This window comes from Strix uralensis, chromosome 3 (assembly GCF_047716275.1).
Source record: "Strix uralensis isolate ZFMK-TIS-50842 chromosome 3, bStrUra1, whole genome shotgun sequence".
Lineage (NCBI taxonomy): Eukaryota > Metazoa > Chordata > Aves > Strigiformes > Strigidae > Strix > Strix uralensis.
In genome coordinates, this window is record NC_133974.1 from 75,066,259 (window position 1) to 75,094,077 (window position 27,819).

The following is a 27,819-nucleotide window of genomic DNA, read 5'->3' on the forward strand; positions in this document are numbered from 1 at the left end:
CCTGGGACCACAGAGGACTCAGCTTTTTCCATAATGCAGGACACTATGTACCTTGTTACAGGATTATTGATGGAATACTGTGAGGTAAGAGTGAAAGCTCTTAGATATAATGGAGTTAAGGCGTTTGATACCAGTATTGAATACTGATAATTTTCCTGGGGTGATGCAGTAGTAGCAGCAGTACTTGAATTTGTAGTACCACAAAGTCAGAACTTCATCTATTGGCACTTTAATGGATTTCAAATATTAGCACTTATTATTTATTAAGCAGCATGGATTCTCTCCTTCAAATTTGTGCTTGAATATACTTTGTGAGGGAGGGAAGAGGCAATTCAGACTCCTTTTTCTACAGAGAGTTTGTGAAAAGGCCTGTGTCCAAATCTGTGAGAGAGGTAAAGAAAGTTGGCACTGTCATACTAGATCTCCTTGGAGAGAAAGGCTCCATCAGCAAGCTTTGAAGCTGTTAGTGTTTGAAGTGACATTCTTAACCCTGCAGAAAGGTCAGATAAAGATATGTGTGCAGAAAACTCTGTTGATGCCAGACAATTACCAGTCAGATTTGTGAAGTTAAAGGAAAATAAATATGATATTTTACTGCCCCCAGACTCACTGGGGACATGTAGGTCTCTTGATTCTGTAGGTATGCCTTCATCAGGAATAGATACCTTGTGGTGCTTCCCTTTGGTGATTTATGAACTTCTTAGTTGTGTGTGATAAGCCTGAGGGTTATCAGTGGTTCACCACCAAATTTAAGAGCTGATTGCTTTTCAGCAAAGCCTGAAAAGTATCACACATTTTGAGACTTCATGCAAAAACTTAGAGCTTTTTAGAGGAGGGAAAGGTGTTTGAGTGCCTGAATTGTGACTATTAACTGTCACACTCTACCAATGTAGACAAATGCTTTTGTGTTTCACTAGTATTGTCAGAACATAGCAGTTCCTGTCTCTGATACCTGACACCTTGAGAGGCACAAAAAACCAGGGTAGGCATGTAATGGTACCTCTGCAGCACCCTCTCCAATGTCCAGTGGCTTCAACCCTGGGATGTCCTGAGCCAGTTTGGGGTGGGTTTTTTCTTCCACAAAACAGCCCTTATTGGTTTTCTTCCATTAATTTGTTTAACTGCTTTTTGGGTCAAGTACAATTTCAGAATCTACAGCAGCTTCTGTCTGAAAAGTCATCTACACATTCTGTGTAGACGTACCCATCTTGGCCCTTTTGAACTTGTCACTTGGTATTTTTGCCTTTGATGAAGCAGATGAAGACTGACTATACTGGTTCAGACTGAAGTTTTTAATTTCATAACCCAACAATGGCTGGATAACAAACTACCTGTGTTTACAACAGCTGCTGAGATTCCTCAGAAGCGAGACCTTTTTATAGAGTATCATCATGAAATTTATTTATGTGAATGGAATGAACAAAAAAAAAGCAATTTTAAGCTTCTTTTCTTAAGAAAAAAGTCTATGCATTTGCAGTGTGCATCCATCATTCAACCTCTCCTTTGTAATTTCTGCCCTTGTTGGCCTATATTAACTCCTTTGTCTGAGCTGAAGCAGTCTCAAAACCAATTAAATATATATACACCATAAATCAACGTTTTGGTAGAGTACAAAGTTAATGACTACTTTGAGGAAAAATATCAGTATAACCTCAACATTTATTTAGCCTGTCTGGTCTGCCATTAGCCCCTGAGCACCCAGACGGGCTAGTCTGTCTGCCAGTCAGCACATCAGGCCAATTTTGAGTCAGTGACAGTATTTCATGATATGTCTCAGCTGCTAATAAGAGAATTGGGGGAAACAAAAGGTAATGTGGAAGGTGCTGTTAAAAATTATTAGTGGTGGAGAAGGGAAGAACTAGGAACACTATGGGAATTCAGCTCAGGGAGCACATGAAGACCAACTGAGGTTACTGCTATGGGATAGAAGAGGTGGAGATGTAAAGAATAATAAACAAAAGAATAAATAAACAAAAATCCATGGGAAACCAGGCTTCATTAGTTTTGTTTCTAATGGAGTAACTTCCTTACTATCAGAGTATACTTTTTTGACTAGAAATTAAATATTTACAAACTACAAAGGAAATATTTGCAAAAATTATTCAACAAGTACTTTACAGAAAAGTGATAACCTCTCACTCCATTTACTAATAACTTTAATCTCACTGCAACATTTTAGTTTATTTTCTCAGATTATGCCATGGAAGAGAAAACTCTCTGTGCACAGATACACTTCTCTTGCTATGAGGTGAGAGTTACTTCTATCTGTAGGACAGCGTGTTTTTTATATGAGTGCTACATAGTGGAAACAAACTATAAATGTTTTAATGGTTGAAGAAAAAAAAGAGTGAAGCAGATGAATGGCCAATTTTAAGACTCATCAATTTTCCTTAAAATTTGTTTTCTGCCATAATATTTTCTGCAAATTTCCTGATTCTTCAGCTGATCATAAAAGCTGACTTTGAGAAAAAAGGTTTAAATTTGTTCCTATTTTTGTTAAATTTAATGTTTACTTATTTTTTGCAAGCCATATTATAAATTTGGACACTCCTGTCAGCCTCAGTATAGCCCTAAAACTTGAAAAGGGAACAAGTCACTGTATAACAGAGCAGAATTAAATTGAGAGGAGGCTGTGCAACCAGCACCAGACATATATATATGTACAGATTTATATATATACAGTTCGGGGTTGGCACTTTTTTCTGGTGATCTATACATTTTTTTAAAAAAAAAGAACAAAAAACCCAAAGACAAATTTTTGCCAGAGCACAGATTCAAACAGGAAAATAGTTGATAGGTTACCAGTGCAGTTCTTCTGGAAGTTGGGATTCTCTAGCGGGTGCCCTGGGATGCGGCATTGAAATCTGTGCTGCCAGAACTCAGGAAACCAGGGATTGCGGGTGTTGGTGTCCAGACGCAGCTTCAGATAGTAGTCATCAAATGACAAGACCTCTGGAGACTGCAGTTTGATAGTGATGCCTCCATTTGCTTCAGGTTCGTAACCTTCAATGACTTCATCTCTGTCTGCCCAACCATCACTGAAAAGAGGCAAAAACCCACTTATTACACAAAGACAGGAAGCTTGTTTTCAAAAAACAACCAGCCAAAGTCAGGCCAGCACCCTCAGAAGCAAGTGATTAAGGCAGGATATAAAGGTACATCTAAAATTCGGGCAGAGAGGGAAAACAGAAAGCACAATGATGGAGCAGTCTGACTGATTTCATGCAGAATCCTCATTAACTCATCTGGAATTATGAGGATGTATTCTTGTTCCTCTGGAAAGGGTTTTTGGGCATAGCTTCTGGTGTGATGTCTTTATGACTGAAGAGATTTTGCCTTATTTAGGCTGTCCTGTAAGGGGTGGAAACTGAAAGAATTAGTATCTATGGAAAGGAAACTGAGCGAGGATCCTGGGTGTTTTGTGGAAGAGATCTCAGCATGCATGGATCTTACAGCTAGAAGAGTAACTAAAATCAAACATAAAATGAGAAATGCATTGTCTTGGAAGAGAATGGAATAAGAATACTTGATAAAGTAGACCAGACTAAAAAGAAAACCACATGCTATTCTTGCACCGCATGTGATTTGTGATAACATGCTTTATTTTCCTCATTATTTTTTTTTTAACAAACAATGGCTTTCTATTTTACTTCTCTGTTTATTCATGTAAGGGATACTTTTAAGAACCTGAAGATAAAACTCTTTCTTGACATCATTCATGGAAAGTCTATTTTAACAGGTTTGAACAAAGTCCATTGGGCTTAACATCTAAATTTTAGTTTAGTTCTTTTAACAAGAAGTCCATTGATTTAGTGTCATTCTCCAGTTCTTATTAGGATTCCCCAAGAACAGTGCTATTACAGTCTAATTTAAGTGCAAATATAAGTGAGCCATTGCTCAATTTTAATATGCTGGGCATGTCATGAGAGAAATAGATTATTCTGACCTCTCAGATCTAGCTCTATCCACTCAGAATCAAATCAGTGGCACTGCTGCTGTGAAAAGCAGACAGATGAAGGAAAAAGGTGATTGACCACTGTAAGAGAAGTCTCTGTTTCACCCAGAAGAGGCTTGCATCCTGAACTCCAGACAGACTGAAAGAAGGTCCTGTTAGGAGCCTCTTACACACAGCCTTGAGAAGACCATTGAGGTGCAGCCCATACAAGCTGAGGGCATTTATGAGACACTCAGCATATATGTACCTGGGACTCCACAATGGGAAATAGACAAGATTTGAAGTAGCAAGCTCTGTCATAGTCCTAGTCAAACAGTTGTAAAGTGACTATGCATTGGGCACGTGTGAGTCTTTGGTCCCCAGGCACCAGACTGAACAGCTGCATGGTTTAGCTGACATTCACATTAACTGCTGCATCTGTGCTGTAGGCACCTGGAAAAAAAATGGCAGGTCTCCATGGAAATACAGGAAAACCCATGTACTGAAGGCTTTTCATACAGGACACACGACCTAAACCTCTATTACAGGAAGCTATTTAAGACATGGGATATCTGGCAGCCCCCTGACTGAGTGACAAACAGATTGCTTTCAACCTGGGCCCAGGGACTCACAAAGATATATTTTAAGATGACACTACATGGCACCTCCAAGCCAGGATTTCTTCGTTTCCCCCTTTGCCAAGGCCTTGCAGTAGAACTGTCTAAAATTTCTGAGCTTACAAACCACCGACCAATATCTTTGTATAGCCAAGCAGCATGAGATACACATATATGCATGTTGCATCTCACATGTGACATAAGAGTGGAGAGCAGGGGGATGTGCAGGGAGCAGGTCACAGGAGGGAGACAGTGATGGCTGAAGAGTCCCGCTGTGGAGCATGGGTGGGCATGACAGGCTGAACCCGGCAGCATCTGCTGGGTCACTTCTTCCCACGGCCAGCCATGCAGGTTACCCAACTCCTGTCCTTGTGCCAATATATCCCAAATGATAACCACATGGCACAGCCTTGGCCTGACAGCTGCACTTGAATTGCCACAGGAGTGCACAGACTTCAAAAGCCTCAATAAGTCCCTGCCCCACCAGACAGCCTTGAGTTTTGGAGCGGGAAAGAAGCCACAGCTCATCCCCGCTGCATTCCCCAGTCCTTGCTTGTCCATATGCTGGGGGCAACTAGTAAAATGTACCATGCACCTGGACTGCCTCGCAACAGACCACGGTTTAGATAACCCTACAAAGTTAAAACCATGAGAACAAACTTTCTGGATTCCACATAATTCAAGCTGCAAATTAGCACCAGAGGAGAGAAACAGATAAAATATTTACTTCTTCTTATGTGGTGGAAAAAAAAAGGCAAGAGGTCACTCGTAAGCTTAAGTACTCGAGTCCTTAATTGCGTGATTACTTCATTATTTGTTACAATGTTTATGGCTTGCAAACTGTAGACTCAAGCAGAAACATTAGTGAGATGAAAAGATTAAGTAAAAGAGGCCATTTTTTACAAGACTTTCTAGAAAGGAGGTAGTTTCTCTACTGCTTGGATTCCTACCAGGCAAACATTAGAGTGATTTATTTCCCCTCCCCTGTAAGTTTGGCTTGGAAAATTGTCACATTCACTCTGAAGGCAAAGCAGAGCAATTCTGCAAAGGTAAGAGAAAGTGTATTTCAAGTTCTCTGAGGGCAGCTGATGGAAAAGTTTCCCTAAATTGGAACACAGATTGTCATCTAAAGTTTCTTTGTCTCTTTCTGGCCCCAAATGTTTTTTCTTCTCTCTTCAACTTCCTGAAATTGTTAGATCTGTCTCAAGTTTTGTGTGTGTAGTGAAATGTGAAGAAAAGGTGCTGGAATCAGAGAAAAAAGTTTATACGTGTTGAAGTTCATACGGGAGCTTTGCTCTACTTTCAGTGAAGTCAATGAAGCAAAGAGTCCTCTGGTCTCCTAGGGGAAACCTGCCATCCTGGCAGCTGCAGGCTGGATGTGCTGAAGGTGCCCTAAGGGGGCCATGCAGCCCTATCAGCAGCAGTGGGAGGATTATCAGAAACCTAAAATCTGTTGTAATCTCTGCCTATATTCCTTTTTACTGTTTATATTAAAAAAAAAAAAAAAAAAGGAAAAGAAAAAATAAAAGAAAAAAGGATTATCTGTGAACTGTGCATCCTTAGTGCCATATGAATAAATGGATAGTGTTCCAGAAGACAGTTAAAAGAATGGACATTTCTAATGCTGGGCAACAGCATGATACCAAAGTCCAGATGACAGTGTGCATATCAGTGACAGAATCACAAGACCAATAGCTGGTTCAACGGAAAAATGAAATCTCATTTAAAAAAGGCAGCATGTACTATTCTTTTGTTGTCAGAATCGAGTACTTTCCACCTACTTTCCTTCTTTTATCCTGCTGAGTAGCAAGTAGCACCACACATAGCACTTGTTGCAAAACCATCTCTCTGTGTGCCTCTACTGCAGATTTCAGGAGGTGGCCAAATATCCATCACCCAAAATGCCTTCCCTGATGACTGTCCATTGTAGGTTTTGTGTGACAGTCTGGCCTTGAAACATGCCAGGTATCTTGTGCAACGATTGATCTGAAGCTCTGTGAGGAGGTTTAAAGTGTGAAGACAGAAACAATGAGGGAGGGACAAGCATGTGGGTGTCAAACTAGCAACCACCCTGCTCTTAGGAGAGAAAGAACTGCTTTTGTTACGGTTTTGTGGTGTTTATCATAATCAAAATGGTCACTGATATTCTGCAAGCTACTCTTGGTCCAAGTCCCAGTCTGGTGACTGGCATTCATGATGCCAAATCCAAATTTCAGCATTCAGTCACAAACAAAAATCAGGAAGAAAGGGAAAAAGGCCAGAGCTACCCCATCTAGCTTCAGAAGTCCTATTTCCCATTATCACAGACTGAGTTTGAAGAAACAAAGCTATTTTTTTTCTTAACCAGTTTACTACTCTGTTAATGTGTGACAGTGAGCATCTCTGAATTGTGGCTTAAGTATCTTAGCCTCCCTATATTTTCTGAACTGCAGTCACATATATTCTTGTGACTGAAACACCAGGAGAAATGTAATGGATTTCCAATTTCCCCTCTTCTTCCAAACATGAACACTGTCAGCTGCTTTTCACAAGGGCTGATGAGACAACCAGCAATCAGGCTTTCTATTTTCATCTCCTCAGGACTTAACTCTTAAACTGTGTAGCAGCAGCTCTGCTCTGCTTCCCAGCACAGCACTCAGAGAATTACTATTCCAGATGCTTTTTCCAAATAGTCAAAAACACACTAAAAGTAAACATGCTATTTTTTATGAGGACTACTTGCCCTGTGATTATTGTGGGAGGTAGCATCTTTTCACAGGTAAAGAAAATTAAACACATTTGTCAGTCATGGTAACTGACTGGCAGTTTGATCTCAGCACCCTTATAAGATTTGATCTGATGGACCAAAGCTGTAGAGGGCAACTGATTTAGACTCCTCTGTCTGGAGGGCTGCATCATTGGCAGCTTTGTCAACTCCCTTTGCATTAGCGAAGGTAATGTTTTCTTAAGAAGTTTGCATTCATGATAAGATATTTTTTCTGCTGTATTGGCCAAGTCATAAAATATATAAAAGAAATTAAGAGCAAAAAGCCCTTTATAAATGCTAAATGAATTATTTTTGCAATAATCCTTCTGCCTACAGCAGATATTCTTGTCATTGTAAAACCAAATAAATCAATCATATTGAAATAATTTCCATCTTTTTTTTTTAAACAGGTTCTGTTCCTGTGCTAGCAGATATTTTTATCCACTTTGAAAACAATCTTACATGTAGCTATACCTATGTAAATTGGAAACATTAGTTTCAAAATTTCAACCTTCGCAGAGGTTCCCTGCAGTTGCTCCACTCAGGTAGCATAGCAGGGCACCAGGTGACCATAACTGTCACACAAAAGGATCAGAGTCTATATTCTTGCCTGTCTCTCCTTTCCATAAAACTAAAGCCCATGTCAATATACCCTCCCTGTCATGTCAATATACATCCCCGCGGAGCATAGTTCTGAATGCCTTCTTACCATTGCTTTCAAGGCTGCCAGCTGGCCTGCTGTTATGTTAAACTTCTAATAGATTTAAATATGAGGACAGCACCACTCAAAGAATTCAACATTCAGTAAAGTGTCATGCCATTTTTTTATATATGGCAATATCTTTATTTTTAAGGACAATTGTTATATGTTGGATCATATAAATAAATGGCTCAACATTTTACTTGGAAAGTGCTTTTTGCAAAACCATCTTTCTGTGTGGTGGGCAGACACTGCTTATTTAGAGCCCCAGACACTGCTTATTTAGAGGCATTTCAAAATTCTACAAACCCCTAAATAGTGATAAGTGGAGTTTAAATAATTTGTTATTTGATTCTGGTAAATGCCAGTAATCTGGATTTCCAGAGCTGGTCAGACCTGGAAGCCTGCAAATTTCATTTTCTCTTTTTATAAAAGTCTTTTCTGACAACATACCACTGGAAAATCCAGCATGGTTTCTCCTGCCTGAGTGCAGGAGCTGTACGACTGTGACGGCCTCCTGCCTGCCCTTCTGACGGAATGGACGGAAACTCAGAGCTCAGCATAAAGCCAACCCAGAAAGTACCAGTGTGGCAGGTGGAATAATTTCATAGGCAGCTCCACCAAAAAAAAAAAGTGTTGCTACTTGATAGGGGCAGAGGTGGCAGAATCAGGCCCAGAGTAATTCGCACAGTATTGTAGCTGGCTGCTTAGCTGCCCTCTTCTGGGAGTAGACTTTTTAAAAAATCTCTACTTCGCCAGCCTGATGTACTGGAAAGAAACAACACAATTATCATATTGTGAAGGAGGATAGACCTATTCTCTGGCAATAGGGAACTCTACCAAAGATATTCAGTGTCTGTGTAATACATGCCTCAAGCAGAAGATGCCATGTAAAGAAAATTGAGACTGTCCCATATTCACAAGTCAGCAACTGGCAAAGTGACTTTCCTCCTTAGGTTTATGCATTATCAGTCAATGTCAGTAGTCACCAATGTCAGCTGAAAGGTGCTGATCATTATTGTTATTGAGCATTATTGAACATGAGAAGCAAAAGGCCATTTTTGCATTTATTCATTCAGCTAATTCAACGGTACAGCATACTTGCATTGAAAGGTGGGAGAGCTTTCCTCAGTCGCCAAACCATAAATTCTTAAAAAGCATAGTTTTTACTCTTACACATGGGAAAATCCTGGCAATTTTAGGAGATTAGGAAATTAGTCCCAGGGCCACAGATAAGCCTGTATCTCACTGCTGGCAAGATCAAGCTGAAAGGCTGTATAACATCATGCTATAACCTGAGGCTTGCTGAGCACTGACCGACCTTAAAACCAGAAGAATCAAATTCACTAAATCTTGTCAGCTGAAAGAAAAGAAAAAGGAGTGATATAGGCTGGTAGTTCTGCTCCTGCAGGCATAGATGGAGGTAGGCAGGAGTCATCAGCTTCCCAAGCTGCCTTGTGCAGCAGGCATCACAAGGTACTGTGGGATTTGTACTTGTTCCCTTCCCCCACAAACTGTGCTGGGCTCAGATGTACCTTGAATTCCAGCCTTTAGATTTCTCCTAGTTGTTGACCTTCATAGGCCAGTCCTGACTCAAATCAGCTGAAAGCATCATGGAAATATCAGCTCTGCACACTGGAAGCAGGAGGAGAAAACCACTGAAGCTCCTTCTGGGAGGGAAACGGAAAGTAAAAGGGAGACAGAAGATTGCTGCTTTGACAATTTCACACACACACAAGAGAAGGTACAAGAGGAGCATCTGGTGCCAGACTGTGCAGTTACTGATTTTAAACTCGTAACTCACACAGCACTACTATGCCACTGTGGGTTGTAATTCTGCCATGGACTGTAAATTGAAGAGCATGTCAAACCTGGTCCGGACTTGGGCTGCACATCTCTAGAGAGCACTAGCATGACTCAGGAAGAGACCGGTATGATTTATCAGTTAACTCTGTTCCTTTTGAGACAGCTGCATGTACCCAACACAGTTTGAACTCTAATGCCCTACAGGAGGTGCTATTTTCTGAGATAAATTGAAAGATGAAGTTTAAAAATAATTCCCAAGGCCATTTTCTGCATGCTCTTTGTCATATTTCTTAACAAATTTTCTGTTCTTGCCCAGTTCTGATTCATAACATTTCATACACAGTTTTTCATTTCCCATCCATGATTACTGAAGGCACGCAGTCGCAGTAGCACATTAGTTCTTACATTTTACACAAGTACAAATCGTTGGTATGGGCTTCCAATTTTTATTTAGTGAATCAGTGGATTTTTTTGAATGAGTGACACTGTGAAGAACCTAAGTTGATAAATGATAGGTCATTATGTTTCAAATTATTATCATTCACTTTTGTGTGAATTTTCAGAGTTTTTGTACCGTTCATTTAAAAAATGTAGATTATAACCTCATGGACCATGATGGATTGTATTTTGCAAATATGTATTTAGGAAGGTTTTAATTACCGTATGTGGTGCATATATTTGCATGCCATTTACATAATGTAATCTAACTGCCTATCATGCAGGAGTTATCTTGGGGAGTCTTTACTGTGAAGATTCTTGACACGTTTGGCATGTGCAGCTTTTTGTAAATGTAGTTGCTGTTTTTATGCAGGAAAGGTTTTACCATTCTCAAGGGTGCACAATGGTGCATATCTTGGAAAATCAGCAACCATACTTATATTCTCTAAGGCAATAGCTGATTTTTCAAAAGGTGTACAAATGCTTTCACCCCAGACTGACAAGTAGATTGAATTCTTGCTCTGCATATTTGAAATTCACAACGTCAGGCATCGTGAAAGTGCAGTATCTTTTCCAAATGAAAGCACGTGTGTAGGGAGGAGTAGTATCCAATTTTAAACAAACATACACAAATAGGAAGCCTTAATCTTAGCATTGTGCCTCATATAAGGTGCTCCCAGGCTCCAATACATGCAGCCAAATCCAAGATTTTTAACATCTTCTTACTACACCTAAATCTGAAAGTAGAGGGGTTTATCTTTGCTTCTCTGTACCAATTCCTGGATATTTTTTTTATCCCCTTGCTGCTGCTGTGCTGCAAATTATGTGCAAGAAGACTCCACTGAAGAATGAATATGGATAGTAAGAGGTAGTTCCTGCCATGGAGAGCTCAACTGTAGCCCATTTTCAGGGAGGATAGTTAGAAAGAAATATTCTTGTTAAGATTTCCATCCTGTCTGAAAGTCTTAGAGACTGAAGTCTTTTCTGTGCAACCATGCAAAGGCATAAAGGGGAATAGAGTGCTTCCTAACCCTTCTCCAGCCAACTACAAACTACTCAAGTCTCGTGGCCAGATGTAAAGGACTGTAAAGAGAGATACCATATGGAGGGGACACAGGCTGGAAATACATGGAAAACTACAGGTATACATACAGGAAAGAGAACAGGGCCTCTCTGCTCCATGCCACTCCAGCAGAGCTTGCTGGATGCTTGGATGTGAATTTATTGTGTCTCCTGAAAGATTAATTCACAGATGTCTTTCTTAACCACAAGCAGAAAAAGGAGCAGCACATTTCCTTTCTTCTCTCCTTGCTTTGGTTGTTGAGGTGCTGAGCAACAGGAAAATAGAGAAACATCTTAAAAACAATTTCCATCTCCATTTTCACACAAACTGTTCTGAGTTGAAAAATACCTTGAATTCCAGACTTTAGATTTCTCCAAGATGTTGACTTTCATAGGATAGTCCAGAATGTTCCTTCAGTGTTTTATATTCTTATGTGATTCCCTCTAGTCATCCCTTACAGTAACCATCTCGTGTGATAATGCTTAAGAGAAATATACACAGAGTTTATAGGCCTTTTTCCAACGGAAATCAAATTTCAAATATGCAGACCTAAAGAGGACATCCTACATCTTGCTATTACTGATTTGCATATATCCTATTTCTATACCTGTACAAGGTTTCTGGAATGCTGTTTCCACACTCATGCTTGAAAACTGACCCTTTACACACATATTTATGCAGGAACTGCTTATTGCTTTGATAGCCCTTCAATGAAACCATGTCTGCAGAGGAACTGGTAGCCATAGATAAGAGTCCACAATCCATTCCATACCAAAGCATACTAACATGGGCTTCAAAACATCAGATCAAATAAAATGCAAAACAAAAGGTGAAATATGATTAAACCCATGATAAAATCACAAAATTTGTGAAGCTATTAGACAAAGTTAACATATATTAGAAGAATATTTCCATAAACAGCTGGTTCTGTTGCTACCAAAGCTATTTTAAATTTGGCCATATCTGCCATTCTTTCTTTTTCACTTTCTGTGCATACTTGAACATTCAGATTACTATGAATGTTTATGAATAAGATAATTTCCACTCAAATATTCATAAATTGTTCATTTGAAATTATATATTGATATGGAAAATACCCAATTCATACCATGCTAGTGAGTTGTGTAAGCACCTAAACCTTTTCAGTGAGAGAATCAAGTAATACTTTAACACTTTCATAGAGTAAATCAGTGGTTCTCAACCTGTGGTCCACGGACCCCTGGGGGGCCACAATGTCGTCACAGGGGGTCTGCAAAGGCTTAAAGCAGGCGTGGGGAACATCCAGCTCAGAAACATCTGGTCTGTCCCGCAGCAAGCACTGCGCCTCCTTTTCCCACAGCCCCCTCCCCTCAATGCTCATCTCATACTCAAGCCCCTCCGCCCCACCCCATGCCTGCTGTGACACACTAGTATATTTGGTGCTAGTATGGTTGGTGGGACCCACTTTAACTAGGCGCTTTTTCTCTTAAAGATATTTTCTTGACCCAGCAGCCCTCTTTAGGGCCACAATGGGGCTGAAGTCTGTTCCTCCAAGTGGTGGCCCTGGACAAGTCAACAAAATATATGGTGACTGAACACAGACAAACAAGGGGGGAGGTGAGAAGAATTGTAAAAACTTTTCATCAAATTTTAATGTAATCAGCATCAAATTCAGACCATAAAATGGGCCATTTGAGTAAGAAGAGTGTTGATGCTATTGTTTTAAATTCATATGGAATCATTGCAATGAAGATATTATAAGTGTGTGCATTAACAGATTAATTTATTTCCCCTTCTCTCCAAATTTGAAGACCCTTCATGACAAAATTGAAATAAATATTTGATACAGTCTAGTGCTTTAAATCTTGAATTAAGTCTTGGTGGTCTGCAGCCTCAAAAGGTATTTAAAGGGGGTCCATGATGAAAGAAAGCTTGAGAACCCCTGGAATAAATAAAGTAAAATCATTAGATTTCAGTAACCTGCTAACACAGCATTGCATTGTGTATGCAATGAACAGTTTGTGAACCACTTGCAAACCAAGAAACCGATGAATAATTTGAATAATTAATTCACCTAACATTAAGCAATCTTTTCACAAACAGTTGCTGAACTTTAGGTCTAATGCCTTGAATATTTTTTTAATAATCCACTTTGTTCAGGCAATACTATTATATAGTATTATATTGACCCAAACCAACAGTGATAGAGCATTTTAAAAATATATAAAAGTATTATTGATTTACTCTTCTGCCCTTATTGCTGTACTAAAGTCATAAATGTTTATTCATGTAGCTACACAGATATGGAAAAGAAATCTAAGTACAATCATCCGCCTGTCTAAACCAAACTTAGTTCAACATCACTCAGATAACCTCTATGCCTTAAGAGCATCTGCCTTGTCAAGCAGAGCTACAGTAGAACAGTAGCAGCCTTTTAGGCATTATTGTCTGGTATCCAATCCATATTAAATCAAAATATGTTCAAAATACAACTGGAAATGATCAGGTATCTTGCTCAGAGGAACCACTGCAATGTGCCATCTTGTTTAAATGTTACTTATTAAAGACTAGTTTATAAATTTTTCATTCAGATTGTTCAAGTGTTACCCCCTCTAGGTATCATGGTGGCATCACCGAGAGAGCTAGGATGGCAGATACTGATGTAAGGAAAATGTCCACACAGGCTCCTGCTAGCGTGCAGCAGCTGAATGGTATTACACTGCATCCCACAGTAACCTCATTTTGTGGCATCTGGGGTATGGAATAGCCATAGAGACATGCATACTTAAATACAGAGTTTGTATGCAGCAATACCTGTCTACCAGCCTGACTATCTAGGAATTATAAAAAGCACCCATTGAATCTTTTTTTGCCATTAAAAAATTGATTAATATTCAGACTTATCCAAGTGTCTGGAAGAACAATGTAGGTGAATATTTTCTAAAAGCAATAGGCTTCATTGTAAGTTATGCCAATCAGAAAGGTATATTGAAGATAGTACAAAAAAAGGATAAAACTCACTGATCTGTCATAAACAATAAAAAAAAATTGTGAACAGATGCACATTTAGAAAAAGAGTAGAGTGCTTTGCCAAAATCTTGTTCAGAGTACATGTGTTCTTACAGATACTTGAAACATGCTTAAAATTGCAGGAGTAAAATAGTTCCATATACTTTTTACATGGTCAAGCCAACCTATGTTGTCAGCCTGACACTGAATAAACTACTGACATTTCATTAGACTAAATAAGAATATAAAAATCAGCAAAGTCACCACTGAGAAGGCCTCCATTCTAAAAAGTGTCTAAATTACAAAATCACCAAATTAATGCACAATATAATCAGATTAACTTCAAAATAGATGAAACAAACTTTGTTAATTTAACTTTGTTAATTCTGTACTGGAGATTGAGGGAGCAGCTGTTTTTCTTCTAGATCCCAAGCTGTACTTGAAACAGAAGACTTCTTCCAGGCAATAGGTATGGGTCTGATATACATTTTCCTGATGGAAACTTCTCTTAATGCTCATCTTTCCCAAGAAAGTATAGAGGCTTTGCTTCTGATGTAGAGGTTATGCTTTTGACCCTTAGTTATGCAGTCATAGAACAATTTAGGTTGGAAGGGACTCCTGGAGACCTTATAGCTCAGCAAGGTATATGGTCCATGCAATCTCCCTTCAAGTAATTTGGCTCATTCCTGTCATTATCTCTGGGTCATTAGAGAAAATACAAGTTGTGTAACTAAGGAGACAACAAATCTGCTACTATAAGATAAGCTTTATGCTTTTATTTAGGAAGCCAAAACTTCTTTTATATTTTATTAATCTATTGACCCCAGAACAATCAAAGTGTTCATAGGATCAAATTTTATTAATTAGTGAAGATGTCACAACTTACTAAAGGAAAAATGAAGTAAGCTTTTTAAAAACTGAACCTGATTTTGTCCAGCTTTTACACAAGGGCACAATCGTGTGTAAGCTGCTTCTCCTCTTACACGACACAGTGAGAAAGAAATATTTTTCCTTTTCCATTCATGAATCCAGCCAGAGAAGAGGAACGGGTATGGACTCACATAAAATAGATAATTGTCACTTTGCTTCATGCACTCGTGGGAGATATGCAAAGAAAATCTGAAAAGTACTGTGCAGAAACTTCCCTTGAGTAAAACTGCTGTGTTTATGGGCAAGGAAAGGCAGAAGAGTAAAAGCCAAATACCATCAACTAAAGCCCGCTGTCAGGGTGCTGCATGGGTCAGCTGCTCCCTGAGGGCTGGGGAGCTGGGAGCTGAGGGGGGCCCCAGGGCAGGGCAGGACAGGACAGAACCTTGCCAGCCAGGGCTCTAGTATGACTTTGCCCAGAACAGATGAGCCGGGGAGACCCAGAGGTCATGGCCAGGTTCAGCCAAGAGCTGACATCACTGGGCAGAGCATCTGATGGCATTAATCAAAGAGCCGACTGATGCCACAGCAGAAGCATCCCTTCTGTTTTCAGCTTTTTTGAGTGATTTTTAAAATCTCTTAAATAGAGACAGGAATCATTGCTTTCTTAATGTTTCTGTTCTACAAATACAATCACTATAGTCACCACAAACATGTAACACATGCAGACAGAAGAGAGAATGACTATCATGACAACAAATGGGACCGACTGCCATTTCCTGATGATCAGAAAGAAAAGGAAATTCAAAGCCATGGAGAAGTTGACAAGTCCCCAGTGTTGTTATTTCCTTTTACTCTATGGCTGAATGATATGTGAAAGGTTAAGAACCCATCTCAAAGAAACTAAAACTAGTCTACCTCTAGTAACAAAATCTGAAAGCAAAATTTTAAATCTATGTTTATACATGAGAACGATAAAAAACAGTTATTTCTGGAGAAGCATTCAAAATAAAAAATACTTTCTTCTATTTATCCATTGAAATACCAACAAAACCTACAGACCTCAAGGTAAGTCACATGCACATTTAAAAAACAAAAAAACCCAAACACCAAACAAAACAGAACAGTGGAAAAAATAAAGGAAAACAGCTTTTCAATAAAAATACTGTTGTGAGACAAATGTAAGAACATCAGTCTGAATTTTTGAATAGCTTGGATCCAAGGACTGTTGCTCACAATAAGACAGAAGAGATGAAGGAAGAAAAATTGGTGGAAAGGACAGAGCTAGGTGAAGAGATCTGTAGATTTTGTGTATTACAACCTGTGAGCTGTAAGTAAAGGAAGACTGCACAGTTGGTACTACCTCAGGAGAAACCTGGGATGTGATTAAAAGCCAAACAGGCGCAGCGTTTTCAGCTGCTTCCTGCTGTCTTAGAAAGGAAAATTGTTTGAGTTTTCCAGGATGCCTTTTACCTTCCTCTGATGGCTACCTGTGCCTAGTCCTCTACTTTCCCCTCTACTTGATTCCTGGTGCATTAAAACTCCTTATTTCCCACCTCACTGAGAACTAAAGCATGGGTAGGCTTAATGTATCCAAGCAAAAGGAGTGGACACAGAGGACAGTCTTAGAGTAGCCTGAGCCTTGAGGAACCAGCTATTCTACATGGAGCAAATGACTTACCCTTAGTGAATACCATGGGATTCATTCTGAATCCTCTAAGTGTGGTCTAGTACCACTTACTTATCTGAGGGATACAACAGAAAATGAGATTGCTCAGCATTAGTAAATATTCATCAGTTAGAGAAAGGAAAGAATATAAGGGTAATATCAAGGTCACTTTCATTATGGGTCATCACCATTTTGGAAGGTCCATGGCAGGCAGAGCACACGATTGTTGAGAAAGAATGTGGATGTGAAGATATGAGAGTTTTTAAGTAAGAAGAGTATATAAATATATAAATACAGATATATAAATACATTGTCAATACCATAATTTTCCAAATGACATTGTAACTAATGGAGAAGGGGGAGAAAGGAGGGAAAGTAGCAAATTACTACAGGACAGTCAATGCTGTTTGAAATATAAATAGTTCATAATCTATACAATAGGTATTAATCCTATTTCCAGTTGTAAAAAAGGAGAATTATTTAACCCAATGCCCTATCTGACAACACTGAGGAAACAATGTTGATGGAAAGAGGAAAAAAAAGTGGGTTTTTTACAGTATCTTTATGAAATGCAGCATTATGTTTTTACTTAAAATGGAATAAAAATATAGCTCTTCAGCAAATTAACCCTTATTTAAAATCAGACTTTGTTTACTAATTAATTAGAAATAGTCATTATCGGGGGGAGAGGGAGGAGATGGGAGAGCTGTGCAGACATGAAACTCAGGTATCATCTAATGCAGTAACCACAGATATAAGTCAAAGGGGAATTCACATGAATGGGGATGAATTCTATTTGTCAATCAGTTTTCATCCTGTGACACTTGCCCACAAAGTCTCCCATGCTGTGCTATAGAGCCACTTAATGTCTCCTGTACACTGACTCTTGCTACAGCCAAGCAATCTCTTGTCACTCCATGCTTTTACTTTTCCCATCTGCTTCTCTGTTACCTTCCCAGTTATTCTTCCTTTCTACCCTGCATGACCTCCACCCTTTCACACTGTCTAGCTAACAGGACTTAATTTGATGAAATCCTCTAGATATTGCCATGATTTAAATGACAGAGAAAGATAAAACTCCTCACCAACTACATGAAGAAAAGGACATCTTTTATTAGCTACTATTCTTTCTGTGACAGACAGTTTCTCCATATGCACAGCCAGCAACTGCACACTGGAAACTACATTTTAATCCCTACTGAAATACAATAAAGTAGAAGGATGCCACATCAGTTAAAAAGAATTAGCTGTGAAAGACTGGCATTGTATTAATGGGAACTACATAGTTTTGGCGGAGGAAGAACAGAACTGTCCCTGGAAGACTGACCCAGTACAAAGAATGAGATCACTACAACAATGTTATTTATTTCCTTTGCTGCGTTAACATACAGTTTAACTGTGCTACAAGAAATGTGAACTCCAGCAAACATATTAATTTTACAATTCCCTATTGCTACTACTGGTCTTATAATAAATGCATGTTTGTGCTCTGAATAATAATTTTTTTAAAAGTAAATACGTCTGTTTAATAAATTTGAACTTGATCCAGTAATGGTCAAGGAGATGCTTGAACTGTCTAAAATGTAACTGCCAGAATATCATAACATAATAACACTTTCACCGGGACTCAGTTGACTTTGAAACTATATTTTTGCAAAGAGAATAGAAGAGAAACTGGATGTCATCATGATGGAACTAAAATATCATTCCCAAAAAAGACAGCCTTCTGTCATATTGTAGTCATGTATAGATATTATATATGTGTGCCATGTAATTCTGCCAGCCAAGAAAACAGAAAGGTAAGAAAGCGCTTTGGGTAAAAAAAAACCTAACAGAATTAGCAGACAATTAAAGTAATATTTGCTAGCTCAGTTTTTATTACCTTGATGAGGACATCTCTACCTCAGGACTCAAAATCCACAGGCATCAATGAATTCCAGTTTAGGACTATGTTTTCTAATAGCCAAAGAGAGGAGAGTCATGTCTTTGTTACGTGCCTGTCTAAATAATGGCCAGAAATAGCATGGATTATTTTGCAGGAATGGTTTGACAGGGAAGGATCTAATGGGAATTGGTTTAATAAGATAACCTTTTAAAATGGTATATTCAAGAAATCCTTAGAGAAGCACATACCAGTGTTAATTCGACAGCCTTCTCTGTAGAAATATTTTTTTTCTTAAAAGAAAATAAAAATAAAAATAATGAAGCTCAATAAGGACAGATTTGCTTTTCTTTTTTTTTTTTTTCTTTATAAAATCCCAGAGTCTAATTAACCAGGCCTGGGTTTTTTGTTGTATTGAAATGTAAGCTCATTTAAAGACAATGAGCCCATTCAACAATAATGGAGATACTGCTGCTTCTTCTTTCTCCTCTCTGACACTACCTTTACCACTCACCATCTCATCAATATAAACCAACTGATATTAGCCCACATTGGTCATTAGCTGCTTTGAAAAGACCTTACTATTTTATCATTTATTAAAAGCAAAAACAAAATCAGGAAAAATTAGTCCTTTCCTCACTGAGGTGAGGAAATCTACCTATCATACAACAGTAACTTCTTCCATGTCTATGTTAATGCATAGTACTGAAAGACATGATGCTTCATCCTTAGAAGTGTTGAAGTGTTTATTGTTGGCTCTTCACACCTTATCTAAGTAGTTTGTCCCTGTGATTTTACGTTACAAATAACCCAAATATTTGATGAGCACAGACTATAAAATTGCAAGACGTTTACAAACTAAGAAATTTTATAACACATAGTATTTTCAGAGACTTTTCAGAGTCTTCATGGCTTACATATTTCATTCTTTGAAATCATAAGAGTTAAACAATTATTTTATGTTAAATGCAAATGAAGATTCTTATACAGCTGCATGCCTTCAGGAACAAGAACTGAATAGAAATACAAAATAATCCACAAATCACTAAAAAAAAAAGGCTTCTCTGCTCCTCCCACCAATGACAGAGAAGCATACCTAATAAGCTAAGTACAGACACAACACTAGAGCTAGAGGAAACCAGTGTTTCATACCACAGTTTGTTCAAGTTAATTTCCCAGAAAATCTATTCACAAATAGCAGAAACATTCGTGAAAGATATACCTGCTGCTCTGTACTGCACTGACAATATAAAGTAATTTGAAATTGATCTTATCTTTCCATCTTCATAGTACAAAGTGGCTTAAATTCTTAGACTGGTCCTACAGACTCATCACAGTTTTGCAGACCAGAAAGACAGGACAGCAGCTTCCCTTCAATGTGTTACTAAAGTCCTAATTATTCAACTTTTTAATGGAAACTCCTTTGGGGCATGCATCTGAAGCAGCCACAGGTGTCCTGGCATCACAGAAAGACAACAGCTTCCAATACCCCAAGAATGTCTGGGGTAAAATGTAACCTTATTTATTTTCCCAAGTTGAAAAGAAAAAAAATATTTTCTTTTTCTTTGTTCAAAAAAATGTCTGGAACCAAGAGTGCATCTGAGATCTGGCATCTAAAAATTATGGAGAAAAATAAAAGGAGATGGAAATACTATTAGTGATTGGTTTTGTTCTTCAACACACTAGGACTCTCTCACTGCTGCACGATGAAAAATTTATGCTGAAAAATTGTTGTTAATTTCAAACCTCTCAACATTTACATAGAAATACACCCAGAATTCTTCTCATCCCCTCCTCTTTACATGGACTAATGATCTCCCTCAGTATATTTTTATATTGTAATTTATTTACATGCAAAACATAAACTTGAATCTTTCTTTTTCTGAGTAACAGTTTACATCCTTGACATTTTTTCCTTGTTCATTTCTATATTTGATTTCTTTCTCTTATATCAGCAGCTATATTTGCAATGTCCTTCAATACTTTTTAGATGCCTGCATACCTCACCTTCATTTCTCTTGAGACAGATTTAAGCAGCAGCTAGTTTAGTAATTTTAAACTCATTTTTCTCCATCTTTATTCATTAGTTTACTTACTTCCTGCTATTTTTTTTTCATTGTAATTGTAATTGTATAACCTTCTCCGATTTCTCTTAACACATCAGCTATCTCCTTCTATATGTGTTGTAATTTCCTTTCTTCACACATTGTTCTTGTTTGGCTTACTGTCATATCCTTCCTCTTGGCAGAAAACAAGAATGTTCAAATAGCCAGGCTGAACAAATCATATTCCTCATTATGCACAGCACCTTATTGATATGCATTTCTTATATACATTTTGAAATAATAGCTCTTGTAATTTATACTGCAACTTCCTAGGAGGAAAAATCCTCTCTTTGGAATTTCAGTATTTAATTTGAAATAATGCAAATCAGAAGCAGTGCTTCTAATACATATTTGATTTAATCTTCAGGCATATGTATATGACTTAGTACTTGAGAGAGTGGGAATCCTGAGCATACAACAGCTGTAGGAGCATTGCAAGCTTTAAGCAAATAATTTTGTAAACACATGAGAGGACCTTCAAATGAGAGGACCTAGTGATTTTTGTATTGATATTTCTGTATATGTTTTTTTATGTCTTTGAATATATATTTCTATGCACCTGTACTTAAAAAAAAAAAGAAAACTGGTTACCTACTTACTGTAGTACTTTCTTTCAGAATAGCCCCTACATTCCCCAGCTACACAGACATCTCACCACTCAGCTCAGCTCTGTTCCTGTTAGCCTTGGACTTGGCAGGAGAAGTCACCAAGCCTCAGTGAGTGCCAGCACATGTGCTGCCATGCTTCCCCTGTGTTCAAAAGGATTTGCTCTTGCATGGGAGATGGAAAGAAGAACTACAGGACATTACTTTTGGCAGCGTATCTCCAACACACAACATGCCCCAACCAAAGCTGCAGACTTTAACCCTGCTCAGTTCTCCTCCCTGTCAACTCAAAATGTACATTAAACTCTTACCATGCATGCAGAGAGGTCTGGTTTCATGGGGAAAGGGGTAGGGGAAGATGAAGAAGATCTGGAACAAACTTTCCTATTTGGCACTTTTGCATCCCTGGTTGAAGAGGTACAGCACATGGGAACTGGGAAATCACTGACTTCAATACTTGGGTTTTGTGATTCCAGCTCTTTGCTAGTGTTAAATGGCCTCGAAAAAATGAAGTGACTGACTTTGAATATTTCCTTTTCAGAACTTTAGTCACAGAGCTGAAAAACAATCCATTAGGACAGTGCTGTGCTCAGGAGGAAGCCCAGGCCCTCTCAGTCACAGTCCATTTCTCTTTTCTGAGAAAGATAGAAAGCAAACTGTGGGGTTTTGTGGGGTTGTAGATTACCTGGCCTCTCTACAGCATTTAGGCAGTGAAATTCAGAGATGAAGAGAAAGGGAGGGAAGGTCAGTGGATAGTGGCAGGGGAGATAGTCTTGGGCAAAGGGATTACCCAAATAAAGTCCGTTCCTCTTTACCTTATCTCTAGCTAAGAGTTTGTGCCCTTGTGCATGTGTGGCTGTGGACAGCACAGTTCCTTTATAAACAACAACAAAACCCGAGTACATCTGGCTGTTCTGCCCTCTGTTGTGAGGCTGGCAAGGCATGTTAGACCCAAGTAAGCAGCAGCCATGTCAGCTACTGAAACATTATTAGGATATGCAAGAGCAGGGCACTGGTTACATCAGCAGCCTGTGACTGACCAGTGACATCTCCAGCTCTGATGAGGTTGGCTGCTAGGCAGATGTGTGTGTTGCAGGAGGCTTAATCGGTCGAACTCCAATATCACAAATCACAGAATTGTCTAGATTGGAAAAGACCTTGAAGATCATCGAGTCCAACCATCAACCCAACATTAACAGTTCCCATCTATACCATATCCCTCAGCGCTAAGTCGACCCTACTCTTAAACACCTCCAGGGATGAGGACTCCACCACCTCCCTGGGCAGCCCATTCCAATGCCTAACAACCCGTTCTGTAAAGAAATGCTTCCTAATATCTAGTCTAAATGTTCCCTGGCGCAACTTGAGGCCATTCCCTCTTGATATATTATGGGCTTGGTCTACAGTGCATCTTTTGGCACATATGCCGGTTATCTGGTATGGCTTTTGTCTGGGTTATTCTTAAGTGTGTGTTCCCAACACTTCCCTGTGATATTCTCAGTCCTACTCCATCTCAAATTTGCACTTGCTCCCGAAGTAAGTAACCTTGAAGGTACTTGCAGGTCTTTGTAACAAGACAGCGTCTATGGGCCAGTTTGTAACAGCAGAACATAAAGGGGGCTCCAAACATCTGAATCAGAAACCAAAATACATAGTGGAAAGTCCAATAGAATTGAGAGCTTATGGTGGGAAGTTAAAGTAAGGGACTGTGTGGTCTTGAATTAAAAGTAAAAATAAAACTGATTCAATTATTAAAATCAGTGGGAACAAATATTTTGGCCCAAACTCAGTTTTTAATTTAAAACATGCTGTAGCCAGCTTGAGATGAACAGGCCATGAAAGACCCCAGAACAGGTAATGTAGAAGACCAGCTATATCTATGGTATGTGTACACTGGCCATAGATCTTGTTCATTTAGAAATCTCTAAGCCAGAAATAGAGTTAGAAACTCCAAGAGAAACTCAACCATTTAGTTAACATGCATTGAGACAGATTAGAAAAGGCCATTGAATATGTAGTACTAACATTGAAAGAAATCTGCATTAGTGTTTGTGTTTAGATCTAAGAGAACTAAATAGATTGTGGGTTTTTTTCCATGAATTGACATGTTAATCTTTTAACTAATTTAAACGTATCATCTGTCTTGCTCTTACAAATCTCCCCAGATAAGAGGAGTTCAAGGCAAGCCACTTTCAATGCACTATGCAGGATGTAGTACTTTCACAGGCTTCCTTTGGCTTAAAATACATTCCTGAGAATTTTCACTAAGTGTTACATATTACTTGAAGGAACTGAATCTATTGAAATGTATATTGATGATCTGACTTGTGAGAAAACAGTGGCAGAAGATCACAAAAGACTAAAAAGTGCATTTTACAGGGCTATGAAACAGGACGCAAATTATACAACAAATGTGGAGCTTCAGGCTCCAGAAAATGTTTGAAAGAAAGGCTAAAGAAGATGATACAAAGAAGGCAGTAAACTCCAAGTTATTCCAGACTTCAAAGATCAAAAGGAGTGTGCAAAGTGGGAGGGATGGTACAATCTGTGGGAAAATTCATGTCAAATTTGACAGTCTTTATTAGTAGTTGTCAAGCACTTATAAAGAAGAGCACACAATATTACTCAAGCTTGGACAGAGAGTTTCAAATCTTACAGGGTTAGTAAAGTTCCTGTCTTCAAGTATTTTGATACCAGTACACAGACCTAAGCATTTTCAGATGTTTAGGAAAATAGCTGAAGTATGGGATACAGGATAGGCACTTATCAAATCAGAATGTCCCTGTGCACTAGCAGAGAGGAAGAGGGTAGGTAAAAAAACTTTTACATATTAACTTACAGAAAATTGGCAATAGCAGGAACTAGTCACATAACATTTGTGCTCACAGCAAAGGTGGCACTGGTTAAATATAACTGCCAAACAGGGCAAGTTTTTTTCAGTTGCAATTACAGTATTTGAAAATATAGCATGAACCAGGAAATGTACTGATAGAGGCACTCTCAAGATGACTTCTCAAAAATAATGGAGTATTATTGCACATAGAAATAGTAACAAAAAGTCCATCTCAGAAACTATACTGTTGAATTATTATTTGATTCTGAATGCAAAATAATACAGACATAATATGACAGGAGTTCTAGGGTATTAAAATTTTGGAAGCCTGGAGATGCAGACTGTATGCATAATGGCATTTGTGGATGCAAAGGGGCACTGACTCAGGAAACTACTTTGTTCATCTTATACAAACTTTTCATCTTATACAAACTTGGGAACGTACTTTTACAGGAAGCTTGGAATCATGACAGTGTTTTTCTAGAAAAAAAAAAAAAAAAAAGGTGTGGGGGAGAGGAGACAAACTGCTTTTCCCTGAAAGAAAACTGGAAGCAGGATAGTACGCAGAGCTGCTAGAGGATTGCAGAGTGGTGAAAAATGGGTAAAAGTCTAAAGTGCTCTTAGAAGACCAACAAGAACATGTAGAGCACTACTAAAATAGTTTAATGTTTTTCTTATGACCCCTGTAAAAAAAAATTTAGGGTGAGATCAGTTTTTGTCTCAAAAAAGAAAAAGGAAACATGAGGAATTTATGTAAAGTCCCTTTGAGAGTAAAATAACAAGGAACGAAGTGTATGACTTGAAACCATTGAATCAAAACAGTGAATTCTGAGCAGAAAGTGTGTTAGAGTCAGAAGAGAACAAATCTGGATCCCCTCTATTTATACTGTGGATAGTGAAATTTCACAGGAAAGAGTAACTCTGATAATGGAGAGATGACAAAGACAAGTTTCATCAATCATCAGCTGGCTTTTAGTTGCCAACTGCCAGGTGAGTGTGATTTGACCCTGTAAGTGCTTCTTTTCTTCTCTGGTCCAGCACAAAGAGAAAGTTTAAACACTCCCATATGACTTTTCTTTGGGATGAAGCAGATGAGCTGTGTTCACACAACATTGAAAACAGGAGAGATGGTTTAAGAAACCGTTTCTTGCTGCTTCCCAGTGATTAGTCACTCCTTGCCTGCTAAGTAGTGTACTTGGCTTCTGTCTTATGAATATAGCACATCCAAACGACAACAGTCAAGATGCTTACCAGCATGGGCCAAATACGTAATATAATTTTGCATACAGCTCTAGCTGCAAAGCCACTTGGACCTTGGTTGCAAGCAGATGCCTTGCTCCCCAGCAGCTAGAAAATTGAATTGACATCAGTAATCTCTCCAACACCAGTGTACAGCAAAGATTCACTGGGTACTTCAACCAAGCTACTCTGATGTGACATTATTGGCAGGGATCAGGCAGCTGTGGAAATGTAAAACTGGTTGGATTCAAACAATTCTGCAATAATTATATAGTTGGTCCTCATTCAAAAATGGTGGGAGATGAAAAATTCCCATGAACTGTGCAACCATTTTGACTGCATATCCAACATGTAAACTGAATTCTCACCTTGCCGAGACTAAAGTCACTGAGGAGCAGCTGAAACTAATGAAGTTACAGAACAATGTAGTAAAAGAAATTGTATCAAGACTTACATCTCCCTACAAAATTGGTTTTGTTTTAACTTTAGACTTCAAAAGCTCCCTGAGATGAAGGTGAAACAATATACCAGGATGGTATTAGTCCCTAGCATTCAGCTGCACTTGGAATTAACCTCCTGTCTAGTCTGTCTCTGCTCGGGACAGCCCAGAACCAAGGGATAGCACAATGCAGCAAATTGTATTCAAAGACACTAAACAGATGCAGGGCCGGATTATGATGGCTGCTGCTAGTGTGTTCTTTGGGCTTGATCAGGCATTTAAAACTCCTTTCTTTCCCATAAGCATGACATTTCCTTTGTGGAGAATATATGCTTAGGTTATCTAGGGGATAATGTGTTAATACAAATACATGTAGAAGAGCAGAGGTAGAATCATGCTATCTTGAGAAAATATCTATCCCCATGCTGAAGAACTACGTCAGCTCTTGAAACAGAAAAGAGAAATATTGAGATGATAAAACCAGCAAGACCTCAGAATATGGAAGTGTGTGTAATCTTAAAAAGCCAAGAGAAGAATCCGGGCTAGTGTCACTTGTGGCATCATGAAACATAGCAACCAGGCATACAAAAAGGGAGAGAGGGAGAAAAAGCTTTACTGGGCAGTGTCAGGATGATTAAATGTCAAAAAAACAACCGAGTCTTCATAAAAGATCAGTGATAAAAATACCATCTCATGAAGGTTGAAAATAGCAGAATAACCTTACAGGAATAAGTGTCCCACTTTTCTGAATGTGACCTGTAGGATGAATTACTAAAATCTTAGCATGGGAAGCTGAAGATTAGAAAGACAGCATGTAACTATAAGTGAGTATGTACTGGACGAAGGATCATAAAATATATGACTGAGGAAAATCACAGAATAAATCATAATTCATTTAATAAGCTTTAGATGTGAAAGGACAGCAGCAACAGGTAGAATATCTATAATGTGATGCTATATTTAAAGATAGATGACATATACAGCAAATTAAGAGAAAGTAACTCTCTTCCAGCATTTTTGTTCCCTTATGAAACAGAATTCAAAGATAGTTTGGCCAACTTTAAAAGTTCCAGTAAAGGTTGTAGCAGCATATAAAAGGGAGCATATAAAAGGGAGCAAATAAAAAAAGACAAGTCTAGTAGTGGATTAAAACCAAGTTGATTTAATTTCATGATTTCATAGAGTCATTCCATAGCCATAGTTCCAGATCTTTCATAGATATGCATATTTCTTCCACTCCTAGTTTTTTGTTTTCCTCTAGAGTGAGACAGCCTAGTCAGCTAATACTCAGCCCCATTCCCTCCTTCACCTGGATCTTCCAAAGCCTGTGCAGTTTGTACCCAAAAGAGTTTGCCTAATCCACTTCTGCTGCTTTTCAAGGGACAGTGCTGACTTCGCTGTCTCAGAGGTGTCTATGTTCCTATAAGAAAATCAAAACTGTTTCCTGGAGGCTGGCAGGAGTTTGAAAAGACTCACTAAATTCCTAATTATTGTGTTAAGGAAGCAGAGCCTCGCACTTTTAACCTGAAGAAGACCACAGGTTATAACCAACTGATGACTAAATCTGGAATTAAGGAATTTAAACCACAGTTACATTATGTCTTCTCAGCAGAAATTCTAGGGGAAGGAAGATAAAGCACATCCTCTGAGAGGAGAGAAAATTATAATGGGTAATGATATACTGTGACCTGCCCAGTCCTAGGAAGCATTACATTAGGTTATGAAGTACTGCATATGTACTTGATCTAGGCACTGAAATGTGAAATTGAATAGAAAGCATGCTTGAGAAGAAGATCTTCCTGACAGAAACATTAAAACAGTCTGGAGTAAGTACTGAATGTGTGCATGTTACCAGTTATATATGTTTAGCTAAATGAATTTAAAACAC

At 38.5% G+C, this 27,819-nt stretch overlaps 1 protein-coding gene across 4 annotated transcripts in view; it reads right to left on the reverse strand.

The window, feature by feature from the left end:
• Positions 1-27,819, reverse strand: part of GRM1 (glutamate metabotropic receptor 1) — a 198,589-nt gene that overhangs the window by 69,078 nt on the left and 101,692 nt on the right. For all 4 annotated transcript variants that reach the window (XM_074862918.1, XM_074862919.1, XM_074862920.1 and 1 more), the window contains exon 4: positions 2,803-3,038. In XM_074862918.1, coding sequence (XP_074719019.1) covers positions 2,803-3,038 — 236 coding nt within the window. The remainder of the gene's footprint in view (positions 1-2,802; positions 3,039-27,819) is intronic.